The 14,915-nt window shown below is 38.1% G+C and overlaps 2 protein-coding genes across 2 annotated transcripts; one reads left to right on the forward strand and one right to left on the reverse strand.

Annotated features, from left to right (window-relative positions):
• Positions 1–2,861: 2,861 nt before the first annotated feature.
• LOC142550647 (uncharacterized) lies at positions 2,862–3,743 on the reverse strand. Its single transcript, XM_075659727.1, has 2 exons — positions 3,413–3,743; positions 2,862–3,217 (listed from the first exon to the last, which is right to left on the reverse strand). Exons 1-2 carry the CDS (start codon positions 3,741–3,743, stop codon positions 2,862–2,864), a joined length of 687 nt encoding a protein of 228 aa, XP_075515842.1.
• A 7,912-nt stretch (positions 3,744–11,655) lies between these two features.
• Positions 11,656–14,340, forward strand: LOC142550648 (uncharacterized). Its single transcript, XM_075659728.1, has 4 exons — positions 11,656–12,014; positions 12,162–12,720; positions 13,303–13,462; positions 13,610–14,340. The coding sequence occupies exons 1-4, from the start codon at positions 11,656–11,658 to the stop codon at positions 14,338–14,340; spliced, it is 1,809 nt and encodes a 602-aa protein (XP_075515843.1).
• Positions 14,341–14,915: the final 575 nt, after the last annotated feature.

The raw sequence follows: 14,915 nt of genomic DNA on the forward strand, positions 1-14,915 counted from the left end.
CTCATAACAACAATCATAATCCTCAACAAACATCAATCCACAAGCTCAAAATTTGTATAATCTCATTCATATATGCTGAAGAATCAATAACAATTGCATAGGTTATCCGTTGTTCGATCCGGTTGCTAATATACGTATCTCGTAATCTCAAGAACATATTTTAGAATTCAAATTATAATTCCTCCCATACATAAAATTCGAAACATGCTGAAACAGAATAAAACTTACATCCTTTCGTGGCCGGTGATGAGAGGAGCAAGAATCTAAACTCGGATCGAAAATTGGGCGGTTAGATTCTTCACAATCATTTTTCTAATATAACTTGGAGCTTGAGGAGCTATTCTTCCATGGATTCTCGGGAGGTTCTCTGCTGAAGAAGTGCTGAAGAAATGAATCACAATGCATATTAAGTGGTGCCTAATACATGTGTCAACTTCGTATGCATGCTGGACTTCTCGCGCATATGCACGCCCTTCCTTCGCGCATATGCGCGAGACATTCTGTCTCGGCGCGTAGCATCACAGTGGCTCGCGCATATGTGCGCCCTCCTATGGCGCATATGCGCGAAGTACCTCAAAATTCTTCACAACTCTCGGGTACCCTCGCGCACATGCGCGGATTCATGTCGCGCATATGCGCGAGGTAATCTTCCTGCCTCGCGCATATGCACCCGACGGGGTCGCGCATATGCGCAAGGTCTTGTCCTCGCACATAATTTTATTTTCTCTCCGGCTTTCCCAGTCTGGTCCGTTCTGTCTATAAGTGCATCAATTATCCACAATTCATTTCAGATTACAATAATCACATTCTTGGGCCTTACACATTGTATCAATTTTTTTACGCATCATACCTGTCATATATGCTGGTGAACATGTTTTGCATGAAAAATCTCGATCTAACAACAAGGATGCAAAGCATTCGTTTTTTTCACGTTTCTTTCATTTTTTCAAATGTTGCTCACGTTTTCCTGGATGCTGTGCAAGGGGCTGCTGCTATCGGTTGTTAAGGGCTGTAAAAAGGTGTCAAGGAAATGTCTTGGGGTTTAGAACCTTTGGCAGATTGTGCAGGGTGAGGGACCAAGAGCAAGGCTTTGATGGGGTGGCTCGATCTTTGGTTTTTCAGCGTGCATGGTTCAACCAGCACTGCAGGGACCTCACTGAGGCTTAGACAAGACCCTGGTGGGTCTGAGACAAGGCTTGGAAGGGCTAGGCTTGTGCTGGAACCATCCCAAGAACTGTGGATCGAGAGGGTAGTAGCTTGGCTTCGGTTTAGTTGTTTGGGGAGAATAGCGAGTTGTAAGTGGCTGCGGTTAGCATGGGGTGATTTGCGTGGATTCTAGGGGTCTAGAGTAGTCCTAAGGTGGTCTAGGGGAGGCCAAGCCACGGCTGGCTCATCGGGTCTAGGCTAGGAACGAAACAATGGGGGGTAGGGCGGGGGTTAGCTCACTAGGGTTGAGGCACGCATGTGCTGTAATTTCCAGCAGCATACCAGCAAGTTTTTAGGGATCTAAGGGGTTCGAATTGGGTGGATTCAGGTCTGGTATGGTGTTGTTAAGTCATGTTTTAAGTTTGGTAAAATTCGGTTAAGTTTCGAGTCGGTTCAAGTTAAAACCGAGACCCCGGTCCAAGTTTTAAAATAAATCGGTTAAGTTATGAATTGGGCTCGAGTTTACGTCTAGGAATGCTTTTAAAAATGTTTTGGGACATTTTAAGGAGTTTGGTAAGCTTCGGGTCAATTTTAAAGGTCCAGGAGTGAAACGATAATTTTTTGTTCCCGAGGGCAAAATAGTCATTTTGCACCCGGGGTGAGATTTTGGTCTTGGCAGTGCTCTGAGCACAAATTTATGACATTTTAAATGTTTATGCATCATGATTCACAATTTTTAATATTTTGTGAAAATATACGTTGCATGCTTGAATTTAAAGAAAATTGCATTTGTGCATGATTTTTATGAGTGATGGAAATGATAATGTTTCGAATAATGAAAATTAGTTGTGGCTATCAAAATATATGTAAATGTTTAAGATGTATATGTAAATGTTGATGATGAGGCCTATGCACATTGGATGGGTAATCATGTCACTTATGTCCGACAGCCGCTGAGTACCGCGGTTCTATGTATGATGGATCCATTGTAAATGATGATGTACGATAGTCACCTCTAATGAACTGGATTCACCAATGATGAATGATGAATGATAAATGATGAATGATAAATGACGATGAGCTGCTTTGACACGCCACGATTGCATATGACGCGTTTACATTAAGCTTTTAAAGTTCATGAAAGATATGTTGAATACGATATTTTTCACTGCTGTGTGCTATGTATAGGTATTTGTTATTTATGGTACAGGTGTGTTGAGTATTTAGACTCACTAGGCGTGTGTGATGTAGGTGAGTTCGATGTTGAGGAGACTGGAGGTGCTAGACTCTGAGTCAGCGGACCTGGTGGGCGACACGACTTGAGAACCTTATGATTTTTCGCACGTTTACGATTTTATGTTTTTGAGAGGATATGAGGATGTTACAATACACTGTTTTATTTTACTGTTTATGTTAGGATTTTACTCGTTTTTACTCCGCTATAATTTTATTGGCAATTGCTTATGGTAATTTTTAAACAATGTTTTTAAGTAGGATTTCATGCATGCAATTTATTTAAATATTTATTTTCAAAGTTAGAGCTTTAAAAAAAATATTTCCCCACTTTTAAAACAGTAGACGTTACACACACGATTCATTAGATCCATGAAGATCGCTGGCACGTTCGTCAAACCGAAGGGCATCACAAAAAACTTATAGTGCTCATAACGCGTCCTGAATGCCATCTTATGTACGTCAGACTCTCTAACCTTCAGCTAATGGTATCCGGACCGGAGGTCTATCTTCGAAAGTACTGATGCTCCCTGAAGCTGATTAAACAAATCATCAATCCTCGACAGTGGATATTTGTTATTGATCGTGAATCTGTTAAGATCTCGGAAATCTATGCAGAGCCGCATGATGCCATCTTTCTTCTTGAAAAATAGTACCGGTGCGTCCCGTGGAGAAATGTTATGGCGAATGAAACCCTTATCTAGCAAATAATGTATCTGATCCTTCAAGTCCTTCATAATCATCTCTGCAGGTGCTAGTCGATAGGGCACCTTAGAAATAGGCACGGTACCTGACATAAGCTCGATAGAAAATTCCAACTCCCTATCTGGTGGAATGCCTGATACATCATCAGGGAAAACATTGGGAAATCTCTGACCACATCAACGTCCTCTAGCCTCTGACTGGATGGTTAAGATACTGATACCATACTGGGTAAAAATGCCTGGCTCATGAGCTTCCTCGCACATCCACATGCAGGAAATAATGTGCGCCATCTGCTGGTGTCTGGCTGCCTAAAAAATAAATGGCTTACCGCTGGGCGATTGGACAGATACTGACCTCTGTTGAAAGTCTATGAAAGCACCATTCAAATAAAGCCAGTCCATACCCAGAATGATATCAAACTCCGGCAGCGGTAGCATAATCAAGTTTGCCTGCACCACGTAATGCTGTAACCGAAGCTCCAATCTACTCGCTATCTGAGAAGTGAACATCTGATCCCTAGATGGAATTGATACTCTGAACCCTGAATCCATTGCCACTGATATGATACCTAGTTGTTGAACGAACTTCCCGGATATAAACGAATGTGTAGCTCCAGAATCTAGCAATGTGTGCGTAGCTACACCTGAAATAGATATCATTCATGCGACAAAACATGCCATCAAATCTGTTCGCGTTGAAATTTAAGAAATTTTCTGCCAGCAATTATCCCAAAATCCTCGAAAATTACTAATTCAAACCCAAGTATTCATAAAAAATTTTTAATTTGTACCTCAAAATTTCAGAAATTGCAAATTGGCCCTTAAAGTTTTGAAATTTACATTTTTGGCCCCACACATTTTTCGAAAATCGCATCTTTGACCCCTCACAATTTCTAATCTTAGCCCCATAAATTCAATTTTTGCAAATAGGTCCTCATATGTTGTTTATTACACTTAGTTCCTTAAAGTTTTCGATTCATACAGTTCAATCCTTAATTCCATCTAGGTAGAGCATGCATCTTAAATAAATTCTACGTTAACAAACCCATAACTCAATTCTCCGAGAAAACACATAATCTATGCAATCAAATGATAAATTAAAATCTTAAACATAAGGGTTACCAGTGATCAACGTCGAATCTGGCTCCGCCTCATCCTCTTCAGCATGCATCCAATATTCCCTACCGGTAGTGGGACCCTGGTTCCTAGGGTAGTCTGCCGCCTTCTGACCCTCCTTCTCACAAATGAAGCATTTTTAGGTCCCCCATAAACACTTACCGAGGTGGAACCGGTTGCACTGCTGCTTGATTGGCTAACGTTCCTCCTAACATGTCCCTGGGGCTTCTGCTACACTTGCTGCCTTGGTGGCCCTGTAAACTGATTTTTATGCGGCTGGGAGCTGGACTGGGGCTGATGTCGCTTCCGCTACATCTCAAAATCAATGTCCCTCAAGGCCTGCTCCGCCTGAAAAGCGCAGGCGATGGCCTCATCGTAGCTCACTGGTCTCATCAACATAACGTCCCGGCGAAAGGTAGGCCGCCTCAGTCCATCCATAAAATGTCTCAGCTTCTTGGTGGCATCTCTAGCAATCATGGGCACAAAATGGCAGCCCCTGTCAAACTCGCGGATGAACTCCGCCACAGTCGAGTCCCCCTGTCGGAGACTGATGAAATCCTTCGTCATGCTGCCCCTGACATCGTCTAGGAAGTACTTACCATAGAACGCCTCCTTGAACTGATCCCATGTGAGGGTAGCCAGGTCCAGTCTGTACGCTGCTCCCTCTTACCAGAGGGATACGTCATCTCTCAAGATATATGTGGCGCATCTGACCCGGTCGCCATCCATCATGTCCAAGTATTGAAAATGAAGCTCTAAGGATCGAATCCAACCCTCTGCTAGGAATGGATCAATGGTGCCCCTGAACTCCTTCGGGTTGAGCTGTCTAAATTGCTCATATATATCGGTCTGAGGTTAGGGAGCCTGCTATACCTGCTCCAAAAGCCTAGCCATACCCTCCAGTACACGAGTAGCTGCATCTCCTAGCGGTGGTGGTGGAGGAAGGCCTCTGCCGCCTACTGGAATATCATCCTGACGATCTGTACTGAGGGCGCATATTGGAGGCATGATATCTTAATACAGTCCAAATTCTAAACATAACCCATCATGAAATTCAATCTAAAATAGTAAACCCTTAATTCATAGAAACAACTAAACATGTAATGAAAATCATAAATCATGTAATCATGCAGGTGATGGCAGTAAAATCATTTAAAACATAAAAGCTTACAGACTTGAGGTTTGAAGACTGAGCTGCAGAAGCTGGCGGTGACACAACTCTATACAAGACCCTTACTCTGATACCAACTGAAACATATACCGCTTAAAATAGAAGAAAATCCCATTTAAATGCATGCTTGCAGGACCACTGAAAAATTCCTCTTTGAAAATAATTGTAATCAAATGACAATCCAAACACTACAGTTTAAAATTTGCCAACTCGGCCCTCAACCATACATTTTCTAAATAAAACGAGTAAAATCTTGAAAAATAAACATCATAACATAATAACGTATAAAAAAGATCGTGAGTACTAAAGCTCATAAAAACGTGATGTGCGGAAAAGTGTGGTTCTCAGGTCGTGTCAGCACATCCGGCTTTGCCTACTCAGAGTTCGGTACCTCCAATATCCTCCTCAAAATGCTCAACTGCATCACACACGCCTAGTGAGTCTAAAGACTCAACACACATATACCGTTAAAAGCAAATACATATACATAACATGCACCAATGAAAAGTACTGTAATAAAATACGTTTCATGAACTTAAAAGCATACATGTAAACATGTCATGAAAAATCATATAGTATCAAGACAGCTCATCGTATCATCATATACTTATACATTTATTATGATTGAATTCAGTTAATTAGTTGTGACTTTCGTATCAGCTCTATCGTATCAGCTCTATTTGATGGATCCATCTACGTATAACCGTGGTACCCGGCGGCTGTCGGACCCTAGCGACAGAATTACCCATCCACTAGGCTTAGGCCTCATCATCATCGTTTACGTATATCGTCAATTACAACCAAATCTTTTCCTTCAAAACATCATCATTTTCATCACTTAACAAAAATAATGCATATACGTAATTTTTCTTAAAACCAAGCATGCAACATATTTTACATAATTTCATAAAAATCATAAACGTGATGCATAACATTTAAAAACAAAATAAATTTGTACTCGGGGCGCTGCCAAGGACAAAAATCTCGACTTAGGTGCAAAATGATCATTTTGCCCCTAAAAACACAAAATGACCATTTTTCCCCTAAAAACACAAAATGACCATTTTACCCCTTGACCTCTACAATTCGACCCGAAGCTTGCCAAATTCCTTAAAACATCCCATAACATAATTAAAAGTATTTCTTAGAAATAAACAAAATGACCATTTTGCCCCTAAAAATACAAAATGACCATTTTACCCCTGGACCTCTACAATTCGACCCGAAGCTTGCCAAATTCCTTAAAACATCCCATAACATAATTAAAAGTATTTCTTAGAAATAAACTCGAGCCCGTTTCAAAACTTAAAAGTTTCATTTTAAAACCTAAACCGAGGTCCCAGTTTTAAAGTTTTAACCCGAACCAACCCGAAACATTACAAAAATTTCCCAACTCGTACCATGGCTCGAACCTACATGACCAGTCTCTAAACCACAAACACCAGACCATCTAAGACCCTCTAATATCCCCGAAACATTGCTGAAATTTTACTGCACATGTTCCCTTTTACCCTACCCGAGCCTTACTCGCTATCCCTTCGACTCAAGCCTCAAACCACCAAGGCCGGACCCTAGCTAACCACCCTAGGACCATAGCTGACCACATAAGACCCCCACTGGACTAACTCTAAGCCCACCGATATCCCATTCACGCCCAAATGCCTGGAGATCACAAGGAAACCTTAGCCGCCTCCACTACAACCTTTCGGCCTTAAGCTTGGAACACCAACCCTTAATTCCAGCCCCATGACCGCCCTTTTTCCATCAAGTACATCCCCTTAGCATCAACACATGACAGCACCTCGCAGCAAATAAAAAAATGTGAGCATGGAGCATGAAGAAAAATTTTTCATGACAATTCTAGATCAAAAACATAACCACAATTTAGATCATAGAATGGAAATCCATTTACATATATCTTAGCGATACTAAGGTGTGAATGAGGAGAAAAACGAAAATACAAGCATGCCTTGATGATTAAATGAACAAAAGCTTGATGATGCGCGAGTAGGATGTGAAACGGAGACACGATAAGAAGCTTTCTAGAAGGGACAAGCAATGGGCGACCTAGCTGCTGAAGAAAATGATGGGGAGGCTGCTGAAAATGTAGTGGGACGGCTGTTGATAAGTAGATAGGTTTAGGGTTACTTAGGGATATAAATAAATAAATGGTTTAAGCATAAATGGGCCCTTAATTATAATTAAATGGTTTAAAAGGGTCTTGAGCCTATTAATCCTTAAAACAAACCTATCAAACTCAAAAACATTCCCAAAAAATATTCTTTTAGGTACGTTTTTTAAAATATTGCCCGAGCCCTCAAAAAGTCCTCTGAATCATTAAAATTTGCGTACCGGTTAAACATAGGACACGACGAGTAAAAATACCCACCTAGGCCCATTTTCGAAAAACACCCATAAAAACACTTCAAATTAATTAATTAAAATTAATAATTTGATAAAAAATAATTTTCCTGATAATCTCCAGTCTCCGTTCCTCGATCGAGCGCGAAAGGTAACTTAAACCCTAATGCATGAAACTTTAAAATAGTTATGAAATAAATCATAACCATGCAATAATTATGATTAAATGCATAAAATCATTTAGCACATAATTCAAATAAAAATCCTAGATTGCATGCATTCAGGTTACGTACTTTAAATTTCATGGACCTTACAAAATATCTATGTGTTTTAAAAACATAGAATCAATAGATCTACACTTTAATATAGGATATGTTCATTGAAATATATATATATATATATATATATATATATATATACACACACACGAGATTCTATTTTTTATATTTATTATAAATGAAATTTGTTAAATTTTTATGTAAAATTAATAGTTAAGATTATAGATAGAATTAACGCGGGTTTTGAAGTTATGCGAGTGGAGATCCATATGCTTGAATTTTATGAAGGTTTTTAGTCAAAATTTTAGTCAATGATAGTTGATTTTGACTAAATGACTTTGACCAAATGACTATGACCAAGTTAACTTTAGACTAATAGACTTTTATTGAGTTGGCTTTGGTCGGTTTACTTCGACTTAGTGGTTTTCGAAAATTTTGACTTTGTATTATTATAACGAGCTATTTGCACTCGTCGCATAAGGGTCTTGGTCGCTCCTCCCTCTCAAAGACCGTCACACCACCACACTATCGCTGCACCACCACCGCGCCGCCGCCACTATTGTCTTCTTTATGTGTCAACGCAAGGATCTTCTAGATTTCTAGTGCAATCAAGAAAAGAACAAACTAATCAATCGTTTACTTAATATTGATGATTAAAGAAAGTAATTTTCAAGTTGACTGTTTGTAAGAGAATACAAGAACTATTTCTATGCAACATCCAGAAGAGTTGGAGCCAACGGCTTAAGAAACATTTCCAGAAAATTGGAGCGACCAAAAAAACATTTCTCAAAAGAACAAAAAAAAATATTTTCACACCCTGATCAAAACTATTTGGACAGTTCACTCAGGCAGCCCTACCTGACGTAGGCAACGTAAAGTTTTTAAATAATATTTTTTAAGTTCAGGCCGTGCAGGCTTGCACCTAAAAGGGGTTTCCTGTGATAACTACCTGATGTGTTCGGGCAACGTGCAATGCATGCTAGTGCTGGCCGATATTTTCTCGCGTAGCCCCTAGCCAACAAGTTTATTTTGTGCCCCAAGACAATTTTATGTTTTAAAAATAATTTGGGATAAAATTGGAATTTTTTGAAAATTTAACTAATTTACCTTTAAATCTCTTTTTGGTTGAAATTATAGAAATGTTCTTATAAAAAAATATATAAAATATGACTTTAATTTTATATATTTAAAAAGTGTTTTAACTAGAAATTTAATTATGGAAAAATTAATTTTTAATTTAATTTTAATTGTGCAGTTAGTGATAAATTTTGAAAATACATAATTTGATGATAAAATGTGATATTATCTGTTAAAATATTGATCGAGAGTCATGCCAAATATGCTAGGTTTATGTAAGATATTGTACTATTTTGTGATTTCTTTAATTATTTTATAATTATTAAAATGAGTCTGATTTATTGAAACATCTACTGCTTTTTTTTTACAAACTTAATTTTTTTGAAGTTTTTAAAATTATGTATGCATGCAATACTACTGAAATACGCCTTTTAAAAATAATCGTAATCATATAACAGATAAAATACCGCAGTTTAAAAATTATCGCCAACTCGTCCATCCTAGATGTAGGTAAAAATAAAACAAGTAAAAATCCTCGTAATAATCTGTAACAACCACATGCATGCAAATGAATTAAATTACATAATTATTTATTTAATCGATTTTAAAAGATTACTTGATGCATATTATATGATTAAAGATATGATTGCATGATTAAATGATTATATTGCATTATTTCATGAAATTATAAATTTTATCCGAATATTCGATAATAGGTTCGGGAAAAGAGACCGGGGACGACGAAGATTTAAATAAATATTTTTCATTAAATATTTTGAAGGCTTATTAATATGATTAAAAATGATTAAATTGTACTAAAAATTATAGTTCAAATTATTTTACGATATGAGCTCAATTTTAACCGGGAAGTCGGTTTGGGCGAACAAGGTATTTTTACATTTTCAAATGTGTTAAAGAAAATATTATTCCCAAGAATTTTGGCGTATGACAAAAACAAGAAAGCTCCGCGGTTCATATGTGTGACATATATCAGTTCAACCGTCCAGCTCAAATAATGGTGTATCTTTCTAACCGGCAAAAGCTAAAAGGAGTTTCAACCGCTTATCATTACCGGATCATTTAAAGGACCATTTATTGCTCAAAGAAATTCTCTGACCGGTTTAATAAATTCAAATTATTACACCATCTTGAAGTCAACGTATATACATCTGCTCCAAGATTGATCCGCATTTATGATCATATCCCAAAGAAGAGAGACCAAGTATAGACTGCATGTTCTGATGCTAAATACAGTTACTATAAAAGAAACTCCTCAAGAAAAGCACTTCAGAACGGTGCTGAGCAAAAAGAAGATTAAATGCGTTCATTAAAGAACATTTAATGCTCATAAAGACGACGGCGGCTCATTTGTTCAGAGAATCGAGTTAACGTTGCTATGTCCTTCCCGACCGTTAAGAAAATCGTGTATATTAACGAAGAATGTGCTAGCAGAAAGGTGTCTTTTCATATAACAATCGAATTATAACAGCTTGCTTGCATATTTGAAAAGATCTCCGAGCGCTCCTAAAAGTTTACATACCTCTTCGCTCAATTAGCACGCTTTCAACAGAAAATCATTTGATCATCTTAGGATCATTTTCGTGCTACTCATACCAAACCGTTTATTCTCATCAGTAACCTTTTGGTTATTAGACCAAGTCTTGTTATCTGGTGAACTGAGTGTTCTTAATATCCAGAAGTGTAAAGTGATCACTAAGAGTTCCAATACAGGCAGTGTGATAAGTCCTGATTGGAGTGGGCTGTTGCAAATACGTTGTAAAGACAAAGTCTTTTAGTGAAATATTTCCTGGAAAAGGAAGAAGGGGTGACGTAGGAGTATTCAATCTCCGAACATCAATAAAAATCTTTTGTTATTTACTTATCGCAAGCTCTTACTTTTCTAACTGCAATTTGTTAAGTTTGCTAAAAGTGTTTGAACTGTCATTGGAAATTGTGAACCGTTTTCCGCATTCATCAGTGGTTCAAGTTTCCAACCGTTTGAGAAAGAATTTTCAACCGCCTAAAAACGTTTGAAAAACTTATTTTAAATAAGAAAATTTGAAAGAGTTCATTCACCCCCCCTCTAAACTCTTTCCCGATCCCAACAAGTGGTATCAGAGCGGAGTTTTCTCAAACACTGACATCTTTTCAATCACTTATGACTTCTTTCAATAAAATTCCAATGTTCTCTAAAGAAGATTATGACGATTAGAAAATTCGCAGGTAGGCACATTTAGCAGCCCAAGATGACGACATGTGGTATGTCTTCACTGACAGGCCAATGAGAATTCTGAAGGTGAATACAGTTGCAACAATAACTGAAGGTGCTCCTCAGATGGTTTAAAAGCACAGATCTGAATGGACAGTTGAGGATAAGAAGAAGGAAAATTTGGATAACGTTGCGAAAAATATTCTCTATAAAACTCTGGACAAGAATATGTTCGCCAAAATCAAGACCTACACTACTGCGAAGGAAATATGGTAAAAACTTACTCAACTATGCAAAGGCAATGAACAGACTAAGGAAAACAAGTTGATTGTGGCTATCCAGAAGTTTGACAATGCAAAGATGAAGCCAGGAGAAACTCTTGCAGAATTTTACGAACGATTCAGCAGTATCATCATCGAACTCACCTCACTCGAAAAAGAATATTCCAACAGAGAAATTGCTTTAAAGGTCATGCGAGGTCTTCCTAGAGAATGGGATGTAAAGACTATAGCAATGCGAGTATCAAAAGATCTAAACAAACTGGAACTTCATGATCTCTTCGCCGATCTTAAAGCGTATGAGTTCGAGCTACGAATACAAACTGAAGAGGATCCATCCACATCGCAACAAACAAAGGCACTGCCAGCTACCATAGTGAATCTTCCGGTCAAAGAGTCCTCAGGTAAGAAATCGGCCGAGCAATTAAGCAATGAAGCCATGTCTTTATTCATTAAAAAATTCAGTAAATTCATGTGTAAGAATCATTCACAGATGAATAAACCTCACTTCAACAAGGACCATACTGATGATGGTCAAGCTTGTTTTAACTGTGGAAAGAGAGGACACTTTATTGCAGAATGCAACAGGCCAAGAAAAGATGAAAAGAAATCAGGTGACAGAAGAAGAGTTAAAGACAACAAAAGATTCATCAAAAAGAAGAGTCAGCGAGTCCTAGTTGTAGAAGAAGAAAAAGACAAATGGGCTGAATCAGAATCTGAAAGATCTATTTTTGAAGAATCTTCAAGTGAAAGCGAAGATGAGAAAGTAGAGTGTCTCATGGCCAAAGAAGATCAAGAATCTACTAATGAAATGATATTTGACTTTAACTCCGATGAATTCACACAAGTAGATCTTTTCACCGCACTTCACGACATGGTAGATGAGTTTAAGAGGCTATCACAGCAGTTCAATGAAGCCAAAATAGAAAAACAAAACTTGGAAAACAAGTTAACTCTCTCTAGCTGTTCGCAGCAAAAAGAGGTTAACGGTTTGAGAGTAAAGTTAAGTCTGCTAACAGCTGAGAATGATGATCTGCGAAGATTGTTCCATGCTACTTTGAAAGAAAATAAACGGTTGATAAATACAGTTAACACTTGGAACAAGTCCTCTGTTTCTCTGAATAGGATGCAGGAAATGCAGAAGCCAGTTGGAGATAGAACCAGGCTAGGCTATAGCATTAATGAATGCAGCACCTCAGGAGCACAAACTCAACCGCTACTAGAAAAAAGCAATTTAAAACCAATTAAATTTGTCAGATCTAGTACGGTATATGAACATGATAAACCTGAAGATCGAGGCACTCAGAATGTAAATCTTGAAAATAACAGAAGGCGATGTGGTTTAGAATACATCGAAATTGAGAATGCTAAAACCAACTGATCATGGGTCAGACGCAGGCCTAATAAAACCATTCACAACAGTTCAGGTTGGGCCAGCAGAAAGTCAGGGTCAACCGGAAATCATTTAAAAACTAGACCGAACCATTACCACAATAGCCGACCTGTTCAAAAGAGATACCGGTTGAGTGACAATGACAGATGGTCTAAACAACATACTGGAAAGAAAAAGACACTGCATACACCACCTGATTATGCACATAACAGCTCTCTCCTTAAGACACATCATGAAAAAAATCCTTCAGGATAATTCAAGTGTGGATCCCTAAGGGTCTAATAAGCTCAGGACCCAAATAGAGAAGGGTACCAATCTCTTATTCAATAATTACAGGAAACAAAGAAAAAGGAGCTAGAAGAATCCATCTGGTTCTTGGATAGTGGCTGCTCTAGACACATGACTGGAAGCAAAGATCTCCTGTCAGAAGTAATCTACTACAAAGGTCCAACAATCACCTTCGGTGACAATTCTAAAGGTAAAGCTGTTTGTAAAGGTAAGATTATCCACGACAAAATTATTATTAGAGATGTACTTCTTCTAGAAAATCTATGTTATAATCTGATAAGTAAAAGCCAACTATGTGACAGTGGTTACACCGTAGAATTTCAAAAACTCATATGTACTGTCAAAACCACTGCAGGTAATATCATGTTAACTGGTCATAGAGAGCAAAATACATATAAAGTTAAATGGAATGATGACTGTCTTAGCGCACCTACCTGTTTTGTCGCCTTAAATGGAAATAAAAATTGGCTTTGGCATAAACGACTCAATAATCTTAATTTCAAATCTATTGCCACTATCAGAAAACTTAAATTAGTATCTGGATTGCCTAGCATTGATTTTGCCAAAGATAGATTTCGCAATGCTTGTCAGTTAGGTAAACAAGTCCGGTCAACATTCGAGAGCAAAGGAAAAAACTCATCAGCAAGATGCTTGGAACTTCTTCATATGGACATGTTCGGACCAATACCTGTAACAAGTTTATGGGGAAAGAAATACACTCTAGTAGTTATTGATGATTTCTCCAGATTTACATGGGTAACATTTCTAAACTCCAAAGACCAAACCACTGATCAACTAATCAAGCTGCTCAAAAGACTTCAAAACGAGAAAAGTGAAGCAGTTGACAAAATCAGGAGTGATAGAGGAACTGAATTTCTAAACCGATTCCTGTCATCCTATCTTGAAGATCACGGCATAAAACATGAATTATCAGCAGCAAGATCACCTCAACAAAACGGATTAGCTGAAAGAAGAAACCACACATTGAAGGAAGCAACTAGAACCATGCTAACGAAATCTGGTATCTCACAAAGGTTTTGGGCTGATCCATTAACACAGCCTGTTATACTCAAAACCGGTCCATGATCAACAAAAATCATGAGAAAACTCCATATGAAATTTGGACTGGCAATCAGCCATAAGTAGGATACTTTCGCATCTTTGGTTGTAATTGTTTCATTCACATCAATGGCAAAACACATCTCACCGCTTTTGATGTTAAAGCTGATAATGGCACCTTTTTAGGATATTCAGCAGTGAGCAAAGCATACAGAGTTTATAACCAAAGAACACTCACTGTTGAAGAATCTATACACATTGTATTTGATGAATCATCTATATGTCATGACAACAATAGTAACAGTATACATGATTTAATAAATAATCTTGATGCAACTAACCTTGAAGCAAGCAGTGATGATGAGGTAGATCTGAGAAAAATAGGGGGAATCACATCAAAAGAAAGTCCAACCGCTCAAGAACAAACTCAACAGGTGAATGAACTAGAGGACATCCAACAAACGCAAATGGAAGTAGCACTGAAGCAAGAAGAAGGAATTATTCAACCAACCGAATTAAATCCATATGGACCATGTCTCCAGTGGAAAAAATGATCATCCACTTGAGCTGGTCATCGGTAACCCTACTGCTCCTCTTAGAAC

This window comes from Primulina tabacum, chromosome 7 (assembly GCF_025594145.1).
Source record: "Primulina tabacum isolate GXHZ01 chromosome 7, ASM2559414v2, whole genome shotgun sequence".
Taxonomy (NCBI): Eukaryota; Viridiplantae; Streptophyta; class Magnoliopsida; order Lamiales; family Gesneriaceae; genus Primulina; species Primulina tabacum.